General features: G+C 51.3%; 2 protein-coding genes across 2 annotated transcripts in view; one reads left to right on the forward strand and one right to left on the reverse strand.

The window, feature by feature from the left end:
• LOC128275147 (furin-like protease 2) overlaps positions 1 to 9,400 on the forward strand; it is a 93,555-nt gene extending 84,155 nt beyond the window's left edge. Inside the window, exons 10-15 of the mRNA XM_053013552.1 lie at positions 1,567 to 1,841; positions 3,623 to 3,899; positions 3,976 to 4,175; positions 4,250 to 4,528; positions 4,613 to 4,869; positions 7,867 to 9,400. Coding sequence (XP_052869512.1) covers positions 1,567 to 1,841; positions 3,623 to 3,899; positions 3,976 to 4,175; positions 4,250 to 4,528; positions 4,613 to 4,869; positions 7,867 to 8,196 — 1,618 coding nt within the window. The 3' untranslated portion in view covers positions 8,197 to 9,400. The remainder of the gene's footprint in view (positions 1 to 1,566; positions 1,842 to 3,622; positions 3,900 to 3,975; positions 4,176 to 4,249; positions 4,529 to 4,612; positions 4,870 to 7,866) is intronic.
• A 720-nt stretch (positions 9,401 to 10,120) lies between these two features.
• LOC128275148 (galactokinase-like) overlaps positions 10,121 to 18,931 on the reverse strand; it is a 27,826-nt gene continuing 19,015 nt past the window's right edge. The window contains exons 4-9 of the mRNA XM_053013553.1: positions 18,368 to 18,372; positions 16,132 to 16,302; positions 15,941 to 16,066; positions 11,704 to 11,885; positions 11,434 to 11,543; positions 10,121 to 10,520 (exon numbers count right to left, since the gene is read on the reverse strand). Coding sequence (XP_052869513.1) covers positions 10,215 to 10,520; positions 11,434 to 11,543; positions 11,704 to 11,885; positions 15,941 to 16,066; positions 16,132 to 16,302; positions 18,368 to 18,372 — 900 coding nt within the window. The 3' untranslated portion in view covers positions 10,121 to 10,214. The remainder of the gene's footprint in view (positions 10,521 to 11,433; positions 11,544 to 11,703; positions 11,886 to 15,940; positions 16,067 to 16,131; positions 16,303 to 18,367; positions 18,373 to 18,931) is intronic.

Consider the following 18,931-nt stretch of genomic DNA (forward strand, 5'->3'; position numbering starts at 1 on the left):
AGCGAAAAGTCAGCTCTGCAGCGCCCTGCCTGAGTGACACCGGCAACGGAGCTTCCGGCCTTGGCTCCGGTGGTGTCCGACAAACGTCGCGCGCCGCGCAACAGCACAAATATTATCTGTCACTTCATATTTTTTTACGATTATTTATCGCAATCTGCTGTCATCTGAGGAGTGGCGGGCACACAAAGGTGGTGCTTCGTAAAAGGGACACACACACACACCGGTCTGCCAGCGGAAGGAATTTACGAGGAACGACCGAGCGGCAAGGTACCACCGAGTGAGATGGAGACGCCTGGTGGCGCACGGTGACGCAACTTCCGGCGCTGACTTCCCCCGGTGGGAACAGAAGGAAGGTGAACTAGGCGTAACCCGTAACGAGCGAGTTGGGCTCATATTTTCGCTTATTTCATTATCATATGACACATGCTGCTGCTGCTCGGCTTCGGCCCCCTTCTCGTGTGGGTTGGGTGTGCTCTCGTGCGAGGAACCGAAGAATTTCACGCCGGCCAGGATCTCGTACGAGCTCTTAACAATTGCGTGCAATGAGACCAAAGGGGGGTGCTGGTGCAATTTTGCCGGAAAATTCCTGCGACAAGTTAGAGTCTCCTGGACCAGCACGACGGCGTCCTGCTGGTCCTTGGTGCTGGTCCTCCAGGTAACCCAGGAAGCTCTTGGTTGCCATCCGTGTGTGTGTGGTCTAGCGGTGAAAAGTCAATTTCACCGCTCCTTGCCAACACAGAGAGAGGAAGAGAGAGCCATCGCAGCCACGGCTAAGGATATAATTCATGTGGCCCTTTTTCATGTGTGTGGGATGCTTGGTGTGCTGGAGCGGTCTGCATAATTTATGCTGCTTGAGGTGTACATAAAAATTCTATCTGTATTTAAGTGCTTCCCACTGTTTCATTTTATTCCCGAACCGACCCCCAAAAGCCCCCGGTCCTAGCCCAGCCCAGCCCGGTGGCACCCTGGTACTTGGCGATGGCATTAGAATTTTCCGTCGTCTCCTGCGCAGGGTGTGTGTGTGCATGTGTGCTTTGTTTCGTTGTTAAATTTTATCGCCACATCTGGCGATCGTTAAAGTGCCCTGGCCGCGAAGTGCTGCTGCTGCTGCTGGCTGAGGCTCCTGCATTCGGCGTTACAATCTTACACCGGATTGTGCTCTACTGCGAGAAGATGCTCCGAACGCTTTTCTACCCCAAATTGCACGGAACCATCCTTGCTAGGGCCTTAGTTTATTGAAAACATTGTATGATATTAGAAAGAAACTTTATTTCTGACCAAAAACCGAATTGCGTTGCGATTCGAAAGCGACAGGCGATCATCCCGAACCGGTTCATGTGCTAATGTGTTGCCATGGCAACGGGCAACCACACGGTAGCCTTTAACAACCATTGTCGAGATTTGACGCGCTACGGTTTGTTAACGTGATGGCGTTCCGTTATCCTTTTATAGTAAAATTAAACATTTTCCATCTACCGGGGTCGGGGTGTTCAGTTAAATGGCCAATGTGTGATTTCTATCGTTTACAATAAACCCTCTCTCTCTTTCTTCCCCGTCCATTTGCAGCTGCGCCGATTGCCATCCTTCCTGTGCGACGTGCAACGGATCGTCCGAGAGCCAGTGCATCCTGTGCCGGGGTGGCCGATTCGCGCACGAGGGCCGCTGCCTGAACAGCTGCCCGGACGGTTACTACGGGGACAAAAAGCGCCACGAGTGCATCGGCTGCCCGCACGGCTGTGCCACCTGCAGCAACGGTGCCGTCTGCCTCACGTGCCACGACCACTGGACCATGAACCGGAAGGGGAAATGCATCGCCAACGGCAACAACAACTGTGACGAGTGTAAGTGTGTGTGCGGTGTTGGAGCGCGCAAATGGTTGTACAATTATCGTGAATTCACCCGCTTCTTTTTTGGCCCCTTCGTCGTCCTCAACAAAACCTTAATCGAAAGCCGCCGGCTCCCGAGTGCCGCCCGACAGCCGATGATGATTGGCACCTTCGACACACCAACCGTTGGAGGGTGGAGAAAAAAAATCCCACCATTTTGTCCAGCCGCCGCCACCCGGCACTAAATGGTTCCAATAATGGATTCTAATTTTAAAACATTCTCCACCGACCGTCCGCAGAGAGCGGACACGGTGGCGGCGCATCCGTTTATGTTGCGTGATAAAAGTAAATGGTGTCGATCACTATCAGCCAACGACGAGGACGACGAAAAGCGGACCGTTTCCCCGTGAGAGGCCAGTGGTGGCCGGTGCTTTTTCTCGCACTCCATTCGATTCGTTGCAGCAAAAGTGCATAAATGATGGCACACACACGTCGAACGGGTGCGCTTCCGGCACAATAAATGGGGCTGCAATCGATGGGCGTAAAAGCGGCGAGACTCACAAAAAGCTGGGTTAGCTTTTCCCGGCCAACACGGAACAGAGAAGAAACGGCTTTAACGAAGTGTTGAATTGAAAGCTCCCCAAATTTACTCTCTGTGCCTACGGTGCTACGGATGAGTAATCGGCATTGTCTCGAAGTCATAACCGCCCGTACCTCATTAGAGGCGCGCCGGTGCGTTCCATCCGTAGCAGATAAAATGACCATTAGACAACGCGCTTCCGACGGTCGACCTTTATTTCCGCGCCCCACCACACTCACATCCGGACCCGGAAGAAGGAAGTTTCGCTTCATTATCGGCCAGCGGGGCCGGCTGTACGCTTGCCTTAAGCGCAATCACGATTACGTATCAACCCACAATGGGCGCTTCCTCTCTCTCGCGGGTGATCATCGCGAGCCAGTTCCATTCGAGACCACGTGGCCGAGCACCAGAGGGACCAGAGGGGACCTCCACCGGTGCTGTGTAATAGAATTTATTTAATAGTTTATACTGTAGCACAAGAAGGATGTTGGCCTACATCTGCCAACCGAGCGCGAAGCAGCATCGAACGCGCGAAGATTACAATGCGAAAGCGGGCCCGGGCCCGGGTCCGGGCTGTGGATGCGAAAAACAACCAAGCGAATCGAGGCTAACGCGCGCGCACTGCCACGATTAATGCGCCGGACTGTAAATTTATGCTCGTTAGGCGAATGGCCGTATCGTTGCCGACGTGGCTGCCGCTGTTGCTGCTGGTGATTCGGTGCAACGATGCGTTTCCCCGTAATTGAAGCGTTATAGCAATGGCTGGCTGCATTCATCTAACCGAGGATGACAGTCGCCGGCGGAATCAAATGCCAGTCGTCGTCGCCGCCGCCGCCGCCAGACTGCCAGAGTCGGGTCAAATCTCATCGAGGTTGAGCGGTGCCGAGGAGCCGAGGAGCAAAGATTGTAAACTGTCATTTACGAACTGATGCGCGCCGCCGAGCTTTTCGCCTGCCAACTGATGCACGTAAAACAGAGCGCGCTTTCGAGGTTTTTCCTTACCCAGTGCTCTCGGAGTGGCGTCCATTATTCGCGGTTTCTAGCAAATTATACTTTTTGCTCCGAATGATAAAAAATGCTTTTCTGATTACAATCCTTTACAATTCGAACGGAATGGGGACCCTTTAGTAACGCGTGATTTAGGTTCAAAAAATGGCAAACGAATAAATGAATCGGTGGCATTAATGGAACCTCTATCCTCTTTCTGCCTTCACAGCGGAGTACTTCGAGAACGGCCACTGCCACCCGTGCCATTCGACGTGCGAAACGTGCACCGGTCCGACAGAGAACGACTGTCTGACGTGCACCTCCAACCTGCTGCTGCAGGGCCAGCGGTGCGTCAACGTGTGCGACGACGGCTACTACATGGAGGTCGGGGTGTGTGCCAAGTGTCTGCACACCTGCACTCAGTGCGTGTCGCGGATGAACTGTACGGCCTGCATGCGGGGCCTGCAGCTGCAGAGTGGCGAGTGCCGCACGACCTGCGCCGATGGGTAAGCAACTGAAGTAGCTTCTCTCCGATTGAAAGAGCGGTCCTTTAAATACCGGTCCGTCGTCTGTCACTTGCAGATACTACAGCGATCGGGGCACGTGCGCCAAGTGCTACCTGAGCTGCCACACGTGCAGCGGCCCACGGCGTAACCAGTGCGTCCAGTGCCCGGAAGGCTGGCAGCTGGCCGGCGGTGAGTGTTTCCCCGAGTGCCCGGAAGGTTTCTTCAAGACAAAGTTCGGCTGCCAACGGTGCCATCATTACTGCAAGACCTGTAACGGTAAGTTTGTCCGGTCCGATGTCCACGCAAAGTACAGCCATTTGACCTACTTGCTCTCATGGTTACTCCTTCAGGTGCCGGTCCGTTGGCGTGCACCTCCTGTCCGGCACACAGCATGCTGCAGAACGGGCTCTGCATCGATTGCCTCTCGTCGCAGTACTACGATCCGCCGACGCAGACGTGCAAAACGTGCCACGAGTCGTGCCGGACGTGCAGCGGGCCCGGCCAGTACTCCTGCCTCACCTGCCCCTTCCCGTTGCACCTCGATCGACTCAACCATCAATGTGTGCCTTGCTGTGCGGCGGACGCTTCGCCCGATGATCAGAGCTGCTGCCACTGCGACAAAGCGACCGGTAAGGGCGGGAACTTGGACCACCGTTGGACCAACCGGTGCTTACAGCGTCTTTCAATCGCTGCGTTTTTTTCTCCGCCGCCAGGTGGCTGCATCAACGCATCGCCGGCCGGTAAGCGGCGGGTCGGTGCCGAGCAACAGTTGCTGCAGTTCGGCGACGAGAGCTACGGAGGAGGAGGGCCCAACGCCCCGCCATCAGGCGGTGACGGTGGTGCCGGTGGGTTGCACCACTTCTGGCAGCAGTTCCTAACCAACTCGTCCATGTCGACGATAACAGTGGCCGCCGTGTCCGGCTGCCTGCTGATTGTTACCCTGTTTATAGTGATATTTACCGTTTTACAGGTGAGTTGTGGTCCCAATCTAGCTCCCTGGCCCTCGTAGAAAGTATTTAATGACGGGAAACTGGAAAAAAACAAAGACTACGCAGAAACCGATGAGCAACCTTTTTGTACTTCAGATTGCATAACTTTAGGCGATCGCTAGCTGTGACCAGAACCATTGACGACCACGTCGCGTGTGTTGTAACTTTAATCCACTCCTTTCGAAGATGAATGGCCATCTTGTTGGGGAGTCATCCTTTACGGAAAAGGTGAAATAATCAAATTGATTGTAATTAAAATCAAATCCATCCGGAAGCGGGGGTTAACGAACGTCGTTAATCAGACGACGATGAACCCCAATCGGCGAGGTTGCGATTGATCGGCAAGGCGCGACAAATGGCGTTCAATCAATTCTAGTTCGCCGACCGAGAGAGGCCTTACGGGTCCTTCGTAATCCGGCAAGTTAATCTAGGTCCCGGTAAGAATTTTATCAAATCCCAATCATAACACCCGGTGCCGGATACCCGACCCCTTTTGCCGATGAATTCCATCACCTTTGGTTGGAGGATCGATCGCAGCGCGATTGCTTCCGGCGTTCCCGGGGAGTTCGGTATCCAATTACGTCACACACACACTCACACGGACCCATCGCCTCCGGGGTACTCCGGGGAGGCTCTCAGGAGTTGTTTTAAACGAAAATATGATTAAATCTGACAGAAGCAGCAGCGCAAGCGGCTTGCAGTGGTGGAATTTTATCCCCCGGGGGAGAGAGAGGGAGAGCGCGCGCGCGTGTGGCCAACTTCAAGGGCCCCGGTTCCCGGGCCGGACCGGAACTACGCGCTAAACCCGACAACGGTGCCGCGCGTAGCGAGCGAAGTGAATTTCTCGCTCCTTGAAGTGCCCATCCTCCCTCGGGAGGGGAGACTTCCTGCGAGGACGACGACGACGGCGCACCTTTGAGGTTCCCCTGCTCGGCAAACCACAAATCAATTTGTCGCCTAAACCGCCCGCCCCGCTTCCGGCCGCCGGCGGGCACCGAAATTGAAGAATATCTGGCAGGCGCCGTTAAGGAATGTTTACTCTTCGCGCCCGATGGCGCACTCTCTCGCTCACGCTCTCTATCCCCCCCTTCACGGACCCTCGCTCGAAAGACGACGCACCGCACATCGGGCGCAAGGGTGTCCTCTGGGGCCTGCCCTTCCGGTTCACTTTAAACGAGGTAATCGAAAAGCGTCCCAGCACCCGCTCGGCTCCATTAAAAGCGTCTTTCACCTTCGAGCTGAGGCCGCGCATTGGGCCATCCGGCGCGCCGGAACGCTGATTAAAATCCGCGCCGCAAACCGCGACCAGCACACCGCGCGGAAATCTATTGAGAGTTCCGCCCGCTATTTATTACACCGGTTCCGGTTGTCGCCGAGATGGGCACGGGGATCGGGCGAAAGGCTGTAAAATAAATTATCAAATCAACACACACACCGCCGAGAGAGGGATTGGGCATTGAAAGAAAAGTTTAAAAATCAATCTTTGTTCTTCGGTTTGGGTGGCCTCGGGTGTGGCTTACGGAGTGGGGTGCCATTGTAGTGGCCGCTACCTGCCTGTAAACAGGGAGTAACGGGTGAGCACAGTGTTTGAATTTTAATATGAATCTCGCTCGTTTGGCAGAGGGGAGTTCTTTTGTTCCGAGAGCCTTTCATAATTGTTTTCAGTCCAATTCTGTCGGACGCGGAATGCGAAAAGTTTTTGCATCAATCAATTCAACTACACTATTCCGTCTGTGTTTGCCTTTATTATTCGTCGCAGTTGAAATTCGATTCATTATTCATAACTGATCCCTTTTTCGTGATCTTCAGCATCAAGATCCAGTAGAATAATATGCTTAAGATTTGGGAACAAATAGTTGAACTAAAATTGAAGCTTCGGATGAAGGTTATTAAAGGTGAAGTCAAGGAGTTATTTCAGGGTCCCCTTTTTAGACTCAAATTAATGCCAAGATACCGGTCATCCTTCTGAAACGCCCGACAATCATTTCAGTATGGTAAATGTTTTGCGCATTTTCGTACGGCAGCATTGCTGCTTAGTGGCTGCACCGAATGTAACGCATCATCCTGTGATCGTTCCGGCCGAGGACTCCGAGCAGTATAAGAGGGCCTATTTATTCGACAATTCGACAAGGAGACTTCAAAAAAGTCTTCTTGTTTGGTATGAGACTAACACCGCAACATAAGCATTCCATCGGGGAATGTGCGAACTCTCTATTCGCTGCGGTTTCGTAATAGATTTATGATCGCCAGAGGTGAATGGATCGTGCAACTTTGATCATTCTGCCGGATCAGACATAATGGAGGTGGTGGAGCATAATGATTATCGATCGCGAGCCGAATCTCTCGAAGACGATCGGGTCAAACTCTTTTGTTTACGTTGCTTCCAAACGAACGTTGCTCGTTCATTTAATAATATTGACTGCATTCAAAGCACCATTAAACCTGCCTTCTTTGGCCATTCTTTTGCTGTTGGACAATTGTGATTCGTTTCCCTTTTTTCCGACCAAACTTGAGCTCCATATTCGGTAAATTTCCCTAAATTAAATCCGAACATCTTTAACAAAGTTCGCCACAAAATCTTTAACCCTTCGAAAAGAAAGGGTCGAACACGGCTTTCGGTGCTGCTACTTCTCTTCTCGCGCCACGCGAATGCCACGCATTTTCGGTTCCAATTTATTGTGCGGCCCGCGTAAACACTCAGAAAAATCGTTTATCAACCGCGCATTCGTCCGGGGCTCGGTTAAAACAGCAACTCCTCGCAACATTCCTCGCCATCACACGATCCTCCCTTTGGCATCATTTATCATCTCTCCCCACGGCCACTCTCTCTCTCTCTCTTTCGCTCTCGTTGATACATTTCTAAATATTTTGCCTTTTTTCTTTCTCTCTCTCTTTCGCCCTCTGTGGCGCATCCTTTCGACATCCTTGGAAACGGAAACCACACAAACACCGACGACGGCCGACGGACGGGAGCGCAGAAACGTAGCCAAACCATGTACACTGGCATTAAGTATAATAAATTAGGCAAGAAACCACCGCCGGGCGGCACCAGCACCACCAGGATATCGATACCGGCCGATGGCGATGATTTATTGGAACCAATTGTAAATAACGCCGACGACGACGACGACGATGAGGACGACGAGGAAGACGACGAGCAGGAGGAGGTGGATTACGAAGTGGAGGGCGCTGGGGACCGCAGCAGCGGACGACGACGGGAGGCGGCACGGTTTGACAGCCGGAGGTCGTCGTCAAGTGGCCGGCGGGGCAAGCAGACATTCCGGTATGCTGCCGTTACGCGGACATAATCACGAGCCACGGGACCGGGTCGGGTCTAAGGGTGCAGTAGCAGCAGCAGCAGTAGCGAGCCGCGGTTATTCTACGGATCGGATCGGAAACGGAAGTGTCGCGTGCCTGTGAAAACGGGTGAATGAGTGTGTGCGTGAGTTCCGGTGCGTGTACGCAAGGTTGTTGTATGCATGCGAGAGAGTTTACGCGGGTTCGCAGGTTGTGTGCGGCCCATTTTACGGTGATGGGAGCTCAGGAACACACCGCCCTTTTTTATTGTGCAATCTTAATTATCATCCTCGTTCGACACTCGACACTTCTCGCGCTATGGCCCTGTCCCGATTCTTGGGGCACCCATTTCCTTCCACTTTTATGCAATTTATTTATGCTTTTTGCTGTGTGGGTTTTCGTAACCAAAAACAAAACACTAACATCCTCCGATTGATCATTCTAAATCTGAATTTGTGTGTGTGTTTCCGTGTGTTGTGAGGTGTGTGTGCCTAACGAAGAGAACTAACAGCGAAGCGTGTGTGTGTGTGTGAAGGAACCCGAATCGAAATCCGAATCCAAATGAAGCGATTAACGGCGCAACAGCGCGCCAACGGCCGGCAAAGGAATCTGATGATGGCGTTATGCGTATATTGAAATAGAGAGTTATATTAAACTATACATATTTTTATTTGTTTAGCCTTGTGCGCATGCCCCGGTAGGGGGGCCGAACTAAGCGGGGTGGTTGAGGGGGGGAATTATGTTGCAACGGCACCACCTCGAAGAAGCTCGAGTTCGTTCGCAAGTTGTTGTAAAAAGAACGATTGATTTTCGGTGTGCTTGGAAATCGTAGACCTAAATAACGTCGGGGAAGAATCGTTTTTTAAAACTCCGGCCTGGCCACCGCCACTAGAAAGAGCAAGGTAGACAGAGAGAGAGACAGATGGGGAAACGGCGAACGGCGGTCCTCTGCTCACACCGGTAAAGGACGAAATTACTCGATATTGTGTAAAGTAAAATACATACTACCCTCATCCAACATTCGGACGCGCGCATTCATTCGGGAAGGAGAGGTCAGAGAACTAGAGCGTGGCCGAAAATGGGACGCAAACCGGACGCAAGCCGGATGCGCAAGCTAAACAAAATGAAACTGGGGTGATACGGTGTTATACCTAGGTTAATGTAATTATTTTTTAAGTTTAACCATTACAAATAAAAAAAACGTAAACCATTGGAGTATGAGCAAACGAGGAACGTGGCGCGGAACACGAGCAAATTAAAACAAAACGCGGGAAACCGGAACAATGAACCTAGGGAGGGAATGGGGCTGATGAGACACAGTGGAAACCCGAAATCCTCAGAGCTGCTAGACTTATTCTCTCACAGAAATCAAAATGAACCCCGCACCGGACAACAAAAGACGCCATTCGAAAGCGCAGTCAAAATAGCGAAACGCGACGAGGGGAACGGCGAGGGGCGAAAAGCGTGTTGCGGCATCGGAAGTGAAGGAAAAACAAGTCCTCGCCAACACACGGCGAGCCGCCCCGCAGAATGCCGGCTCGCGGAGGACGATGTTGAGCATAATGCTCGCCTGCGGGGGGGGGCATGATATAAATGGAAACCCTTTTTTGTAAAAAAAAAACAATAAAAAACACACAACCGGAAACAAACCCAACGTGCACAAAATGGCCGCCGCCGCTGCTCTTAATTACGGAACGAAGCAACTGCGAAAGAAACCAGTGTCGGCGCGCGAAAGAAATCGACCGTTAAAAAAGGTAAGAAATTATAATTTATCCTGCCCCCCGACCGCGGGAAAGAAAAACAGAATCGCCATCGGTCGCCGGAAACGGACGTTCGCTTTTTCGCAGCAATCGGCCCTTCGCAGAGGAGGCTATGGTGTAATCGACATAACAAGGCGATGCTGAGTTGACGGCGATTGAACGATCCGCGATTCGCTCCTTAAGTTTAGCCCCATTTTATTGCTGCTGTCCTCTTGCTGCGTTCTTATCCAAAATATAATGTAACAAACTGTGGAGTGGAGCCTTACGGCTCACGCCAGATACTGGCTCACGTCGAGCGTCCGGGCGCCGTCGCCGGGCTGCGCGAGATAGAACCGGGCCCGGAATTTGCCACCCGTTTTGCGCGAGTAGATCGTGTCCACCTCCTTGACCACGTCGGCCAGGGCGCCACGTTCGAGGAGCGTGACGGTGCAGCCCCCGAAACCGCCATCGGTCATGCGCGAACCGAGTACACCGCGGGCCGCCAGTGTTGCCTCCACCAGCAGGTCCAGCTGGTGGCAGGACACTTCAAAGTCTTCGCTCAGCGATCGGTGTGATTCCGTCATCAGTTGGCCCACCTGTCGAAAGAGAGAGAAATAAATTAACCATATGTCATTATGTATTAGGTTGAGGATAAAATGTCCCAATTTGTTATCACACAGGAAGGAAAAGGTAATAATCGCTTGGTGGAAGGTCCGGGCTTTATTAAAACTTCCCGACCAAGGCCGCGGACATTATGGCGAGTCACTAAAAACGTGTTTGGCATTGCGTTGTCCTGATGGTCCAATTGTTCACAGTTGTGGTCCTAAATTAGTGTTTGTCCTTATGGAAGCAGCTCATAATAAACGACTCCTTTTAAGTCCCACCATATAACCAGTAGAACCTTCCTGGTCGTTAGTTCTGGATTGGCCACCGGATAAGATGCTTCACCACAATTAGACCACAATCGTTTTCACACAGTATTGTCGCATGTGATCCATTTCTCATCCCCAGTCACAATCCGTTTTAGAAATGAATCGATTTCATTCCGTTTGCCCAAAGCTTCGAAGATGGAAATGTGATCCATCACGTTTGTACTAATTGATGTAGCACCCAAACATCGTAAACTTGAAACTTTTCGACTGATATTTTCTGAGATCACTAAAGCCATGTACCGAGAAAATAATCGATTTCTTTTTAACCAACCTAATATGTTGTGGCTGCATCCAATTTAGCCAGATTTCGAAGTGGGAGCCCATGTGATGGCAGACTTTACGCGGACCGGAACCAGCACCAGCTGCCAGCCATTACCAGCCCAACGTAGAACCCAACGGTTCAGTGTGTGTTAGACCTCAAAAACGATACGAAGCTGTTGACAGCGACTTTCAATCTTTCCCACCTGCACCGGGCCCCATTATTGGCGGTTTCTAGGAAATCGTTCCACAGTTTTCCTCGAAATCTGGCGGGTGCGTTTTAGAGGTAATTCCATTGCTACATTAGCCCCCCACTTACCCTAACGAAGTCGTTCGCCTTCAGTGCCTCGGCCGCATCGGTGGTGCGCTGAATCTCCGTAATGACGTGGCGAGCCCGACGTACGAGCACTTCATTCGCATTCTCGAGAGCTGCTTTCGGTAGGCCAGAAGTTGGGCGATCGGGAGAATCGGCGTCAGGTGTCGGTAATAGCGATCGTGCGCGACGCGTGGGACATTTTGTGGACAAAGTTGTAGACTTTAGTGAGGGCGGGCTCCATGTGTGAATGGGACCTGGGCGGGTTGGACTCACCTTTCAGATGGTCCAGGTTGGCGTCTCGGTAGCTCCCCAGTCCCATCAGCTTCAGCGCGTCCTGGCACTGCTTCCGCCGGACCGGATACTCGCTCGACGACAGTTCATGTTTCACGCTCGAGTTGCAGATCAGTACCGCCAGCTCGGGAGCCTCGACGGGAATCGGGACCGTGTCGAGGGAGCTGCAGAGTAAACGGCGGGTCGAAACGGGGTGCAGAAGTCAGTTACAGTTTTAACACCCCCATTCACACATTTCCGATGCCGATTCTACAACGTGTTCGATTTTACGATCTTCCGCCGGCGGCGATTAAAACGGATAAAGGTGGCAGTAGCGAGAGCAATAACAGAGTGCGCTGGAACAACAAAGTTCCAGCGAATCTGGGCCACGATGTGAGAAAATTACCCAAACCAACCCGCGCCAGGTGTTCCTGGTGCTCAGTGCGGGTCGTTAAAAAATCTTCCCCCCAAAGCACCCGAGAAACCAAAACTCTCGTGAATCTGTGCGCCGCGCTCGAACGTGCTATCGGTCGGGATGTTCCGGCGGCGGCGGCGGCGGCAGCGGTTCACATTTCACGGTTTTATCCTCGCCATCCGCTGGCGCGGTGTTACTGGCACGTTACGGTCTCGGAAAATAATTGCGGCCCTCCGAACCCACCGACCGGATCAGGATACAGAATGCAAGCTGGCATGGTGCAACTTTTTTCGAACCACTGAACTCCCGGTTCTGGCAACCGATTCGGGAGCAGATTGGTTCCCTCCCCACTACGAGGCTAATTATTCATCCGATCCCAGAATCCAGTAAGCTGGAGTTGAAAGGCCACTGCGCCACAGCGATTTCAGGATAATGTTTCAACCACCGGAGAACTGGAGAACTTCTCGAAACGTAAACATTTGCTTGGATCGTTATTACGTTATAGTTTTGTGTGATTTTTATTCCGGAAAAATAGGAGACCAAAACACAGGTTAACGTAAACGAGAGCGCGATAGTACCGTCACCGGAACGTAGATGGCGCCTTTGGCTTACAGTCGCGACCTCTGGCGAGCGCAGGTCGTATCAGCTTCAAGCGAACGATAGAGGTCGCTAGGCGCACGGTGAGATCTTTGCTATGGTCTCCTATTAACGGTTGCCATCCGTTTGTCATCCGTTGCCATGTGGAGGTTTTTGAGAGGGTTTTGACTCCGCCAACTCCACAGTGAGAATAGTTGGTGACATCTTGGTACCGAGTCTTCAAATTATAGAACGAAGCGAACCGTAAAACCATCCACCATGTGCCCTCCCGGCTTCGATCCATCGAGCGAACCGTAATTTGTAGCTTCCAACGCGCGAAAATGCGTTGTTGCAGCGGACGTCAAGCGTCAAATGTCATGCCTCACCCCTACCCGTCCCCGGCGGAAGGTGCAATGGTATGTTTCATATTTCCGGTACCCCGTTCCCCCCTATCACGTGTGGCCGTGCCCGTGCGTGTGTGTATCGTCACTAATCAAAGGAATAATTTGTTGCCCGGGCCGGAACCGGAAAGTGCAGTCTGGGTCTCGCAGCCTGTTTTGTGTGCCACTCGACTCCGGAGATCCGGTTGCCAGGCGGCTGTGCCTTTTCTCTGTGCCGCGGTGGATCGTTGGACGGATGAATTGGGACTCGAGGAGAGGAATTCCACGAAGTTCTCGGCCCCTCGTCGACACCTTTCGTGTGTGTGTGTGTGTGTGCGAGGCGACGGCCCCCGGGAAAAGACCCGGGTGACCGGAAGGAAGATAACACCGATATGACAAATTGTCCGCCTCGGAAACCGAACGGAGATGGGGGCAAAGGCCACCGGGACACCCGGGATCGGGATGCAGATGAATGCTTTCTCAGGCATGTCCGGTCCGGCCAAAGATTATGGTTCTTGATGAAATCGCACCGTAGGTGAGCTGAGCTGAGCTCTACAGTGACCTACACCGGGACGAAATGGGGCTTCGAAATTATCCCCGAAATAAAAAAGGAAAAATAAGAAACGATCGGTTAAATCGAACAGCCAAATGGGTTAAACTTATTGGGTATTTTAAGTGTAAAGAACTTGTTTAAGGAAAAATATAAGGAGCACAATGTACAGTAAGTCTGGTTGTTTCATTACTTTGCCCGGGCGTTACTATTGCAAACGCAAGGCGTCCCGAGACGTCCGGGATGTCCCAGAGCGTCCCGGGCGTCAAGCACAATGAACAAACAAACACCGGACCGATAATGTATTCCTCAACAATTCCCGCACCGACTTCCGACCACGACTTTGTGCCACATTCTACTGTTCTCGTTGCTGCCGGGATCCATCGGAAATCCCTTTTCCGGCGTTGAGCTCCCTTCGACTCTCTCTGCCTCTGTCTAATCCCCGACAACATAACCACTCGCCTTAAGCCAAATGCCGTTGGCCCGGTGATCGAACAGAAGAATGTCCTTTCTTCAAACCCGTTCAGCCGGACCGCCGCCTCGGCCGTCGCCGGTCCGGCACAACAGGGCTGATGATATAGAAAGGATTAGTAACGCATCCTGAGTGTCCCCTGCTTCCTTCGGGTGACGGCCGCCCGCCCGCCCGCCTAGTTGTCCTGCATTTTACGCTTTACTGGCACTCAACGAGCTAAATCGTTCGAACCGGATCCACCGGAAGCCCCGGGTCGAAAAGGATGCAACACGCACACACACGCACACGGGAACACACATCGTCCAGGATGGGGGCCCCGGAAGTTTTCGGAAGCGATGTGGGCATCTGACAAAGCCTGAACGCTTCCTGGGGGCGGGTTTGTCCTTCGCAATACCTCTAAAACCCACAATGAGCTGAGGGCACACGTGACACACGTCAACGGGTAGCAGGAGAGAGAGCGAGAGACGCAGATGAGTGTTTTCAGAAGTTCTTGGAACGAGCACGGCACCGGGACTCGGGATTTCGAACGTTAAGCCGACAGGACGACGACCGCGCCGTAGCTCGGAGACGAGTACCTGTCAGAGGCTCTGTCGGTGCACCTTAATTAAAGAGATATGCATCACGTCGCGTCCAAACGCACCAGGGCCTCTGGTCACCTGGCCCCCCCTCCCCTTCTGGTGCCGTGACGTTAGCAACAACAAATTGGCCATCCTTGCGGCCACTCGATCCAGTCGAATTTTACTGACCACGGCTCGTCCACGGCAGAGCTCAGCGGTAAATCGGTGCTTTTAAAAGAGAATTAACCCGACCGACCGACCGAGGACCAACAAAATGGCTGCCGCAGCCCTGGGTGTCGGTGGGCTAATTTCTCGTCACAACAACCGGGACCAACATTACGTTTCCGTGGCCCGTACGGCACGACGGTGCCTAGGATGCTGTCCGGTACCGGAACGGTTGATCCTTGGGTGGTTATTTGTGTTAGACGAATTTTCGGCTAAAAGTAAGCAAACAAACACATGCCGATCGGTCGGTCAAAATTATAAGTACGAAAGTGTAAGAACACTAGCTCTTTCACAGGGTTTGGCACAGGTCAGCATCAGACCGTGGTGAAGCTCGTGTTGATCCGTGAACCGGGAGCAGACTCATCGCGTCTCTTAGTAGCGGTAATTAAATCCAATACTTTTCGATTTAGTTGGGAAAATGTCGAACTTTTCTTTGAATGCAAATCCGATCAAATGCTTGGACGCTTCTGTTTTCGTGACGGGCCATTTCCTGCTCACCAGTGCTTCCTTTCTGTAGGTAAAGTCCTACTTGGGTAAAGTTAAAAACAAATTTTTCGAAAGCACTACGCATTCCGGCCTAGAATAGATAAAATTATTTCGAGGATCTGATGGCCACTGTAAGGGACCTAGATCGTAGGACGAAACAAAAACCCCAAAAGGGGTAGACCACCACCGGGAAGCGAAGCAAGGATAGAAAGAGAAGAAGATAGGGTAATGTTGAGAAAAACTGGAAATTGGAATGGAATTGTGGAGTAAAGTTAGTTATCATTAGCTACGGAACACTTCGGTCTTGAATCCTTTACTCTTAACCCATTTGCTTCCGCTACTGAGCTCCCTCCGGATTTTGACTGTTTACATTGGTTGCGCTACTCCATCGGGACTCTTATAACCGGAAACAATCTTCTCTCGAGGACCATCCTGGACCACTTAAGAACCATTTTGTGGTCCGAAAAGACCTCGCTCCAAACCAACCTGGCTAAAAGTTAACAGGACACTGAGGTAGCCCCGATCCCTGTTAGTGCTTCCTCACACTGGACAATCACAAAACAGACACACGCTACTCACCGGCAATCGATCAGCAGGGCATGGCCGGCTCGTCCACCCAACGCGATCAGTTGATCCATGATCCCGCAGGGCACATTGGCGAACGTGTGTTCCGCACGCTGGCAGATCTTGGCCGCCTCGGCCACACTATCGGAGAGGACGCACAAATTAATCGACACTAATCAAGCCGGCCACTGGCCGACCGTACTTACCTCGCCGACTGCTGCCCGGTGAGTTGCTCCAGGAACGTTAACGTCGCCACCTCGAGAGCGGCCGAACTCGAAAGCCCACTGCCGACGGGAACGTTCGTGTGGATGACCGCGTCAAAGCCCGGCACCGGCTGCCGGAGGTGGAACATTACACCCTTCACGTAGTTGAGCCATCTGTTGAGCGAGAAGCGAGAAGAGTTCGAACCATTATTAGTGGGGCCCTCCTTCCATGATGGATTGATTGGAAAATCATTCGGCGAAAATTCCAAACCATGAGCCGGAAACCGGGAATCCAATTAAAACCCAAAAGAGCGGACCGTGCGCGAAAAACCCGAACCAAACCCGCGGAACCTCCGATCAATCATTCGCGCCACCGGTTCAAGTTACATTCCGGTGTGGAAATTAGCGCTGGCCACCGACTCTCGACGCGGGGTTTTGGTCGCGCCGGTGGCCGCCGATTAGCTGCAGCCCGGCCGGGTGAAATAAAAGATCCTTGCCCCCGGGCAGAGGACCAGTACGCCCAATTATGATGATTACGTTTGCAAAAACGGTTCACCACCTGCCAACGCACAGTGATTACACAACACAGCGAACGGGCGTTCTGGGGCTCACCGGGAGGTGACCTCCGTTGCCGGACGCCACAGGTTGAAGTTTGCTAATTATAAATGCAATTAACTCGCTGGCTCGGCCCGCGCAAATTAGTTCAATCGGAACGGCGACATGGAAACGTTCGGTTGCTTCGCAGAAAGCAATCCCGAGTATCCTCGGAACTGGACCAAATTTATGGCCACCCAATTTGCACCGATGGCTTTACCAGGGGTGTGCGTTGAGAATGAGACTGTTAAAAAGATGGCTGTACCTGCCGATTGGGACTTCCCAGTTTTGCGTTCATTCATCATTACCTTGTTTTGACATCAGGTAAATGATTTCAGGTCGAAAAAAATTATTTCGGTTTGCAACCCATCATTGAAAGGGTTAAACTATGTCAACTTTTGTGCCTGAAAATGACGTTTTGCGGGGATTATTATTTTTCTGCTCCTCTTGAAGAAAACTGCTTCGGAATCGCACCAAATGCTTGTCGGGACTTGTGTTTGGAAGATCGCAGTGCTTTAAGTGGTTTAAAAAATTCAAAATGGCGATTTTGACTTAACAAAAAAAAGCGTCGAAGGACTCCAAAAAACGGACTTTCTGATGGGACAGAAAGGTGTGGTGTTTCACAAGCTCCTAAAACCTGATGAAACGTTAATTCCGATCGCTACTGACAACAAATGATCAATTTGAACCATGCATTGATCGAAAAACGACCAAAAAGCCGTTCTAGTTTTAAATGGAGGCGCCTGGTGGCCCGTGGAATCAAGCACCAGGCCCCAAAAAGCAAAACTGTTTCAGGATACTATCAAATCACTTGGATGGAGCTGCTATCCCTCCCCGCGTTATTCACCAGACTTGGCTCTTTCCGAATATCATTCATTTTCATCGATGGGACACGTATTGGCTGAGCAGCCCTTCGTTTTTCTACGAGGAAGTCGAAATGGGATGACTAATTAGTTTACTTAAAAAGTCGAAGAATTCTTTCGTCTGGGAATCCATGATTTAGCAGAGAGATAGGAGAAATGTATAGCTAGCGATGGCACATACTTTGAATAAAATAGAAAATCGCATTAAATTTTATAAACATTTTTTGTGTGTTAAAAACAGTCTCATTCTCAACGAACACCCCTGGTACATGTGAAGTTCCGTCAGAAACTCCCGCCCAACCTGGTTCACTCGTCCCCAGCCCTGCTCAGAAAAGTCAATTATTTGTCGTCGTCCTTTTTCGGCGATGTGAATGCGGTTTGGGCTGCGCCGGGCTCTGACCATTTTGACGGGGCCAAACCGAGCCAAGCACATAGCATCCAGGTGACCATAAGCCGCAGTAGGTACTAAAATTTGAATTCTTCACTCAAACCTTTCAATTTGTTGGAATGTACTCCTGGCGAGTATAAATTCCAACAGACAAACCCGGGAGTTCCAATTTGGCCCGGGGCTTCCAATTTTAAAACCAACTCAAAAACTGTTTGGCAAACTTCCTGTGAAAAGGTGTGCAAATATACGGCATAATGGTGTAATACGCCATAACATTAAACATTTGATGCTTTGAGCTTGATGATCGCTGGAGCGAATCGCATGAAATCAAATGACTTGTCACGGGCGGTCCGTCTTCTCTTAATTTTCCTTTAGAAAAGGATGCTTTAATTACAGTAACTGGCAACACAGCAAGCCTTGTGATTAGTCGGTGTTGACATAAGCACTAATTAAGGTCACTTTGCATCACACACATCCAATGCTATTCGATACTTCAAGGCGACTGAATAGCAGAATCCATCAGCGAGGAAATAGAGACAAAAAGGGCCTTATTGTTTCCTATGCGGCCGTCGCATCATCACGAACCCCGGTCCACGAGCCACAACTAATAATTCGGAATCACTTACACCTCGCTTACTCTGATGGGAGTGACGTTTGCTCACGAACCTCATGTTCACTCATTCGAGCAGTTTCGAGTAGCGTAAAGTTTGAGGTTTTAGGAACGAAAACCGTGTTTACAAATAAATTGTGAAATGTTTTTGTAGCTAAATGTTGCGTGAAACAATATGGACGGAATATGAAACCCAATCTGTTCCACTGAAGCCTCAACTGTCGATTTAGGATAGGAGCACATTCAACTCAAAATCAGCATTCTCCCGGTAAGTCCCAGTAGGATCCCGGTAAGAACAAACGAATTATCCTCGAGCACGAGTCTCGTTCTAATTTATTTCATTTACAG

This window comes from Anopheles cruzii, chromosome 3, assembly GCF_943734635.1.
Source record: "Anopheles cruzii chromosome 3, idAnoCruzAS_RS32_06, whole genome shotgun sequence".
Taxonomy (NCBI): domain Eukaryota; kingdom Metazoa; phylum Arthropoda; class Insecta; order Diptera; family Culicidae; genus Anopheles; species Anopheles cruzii.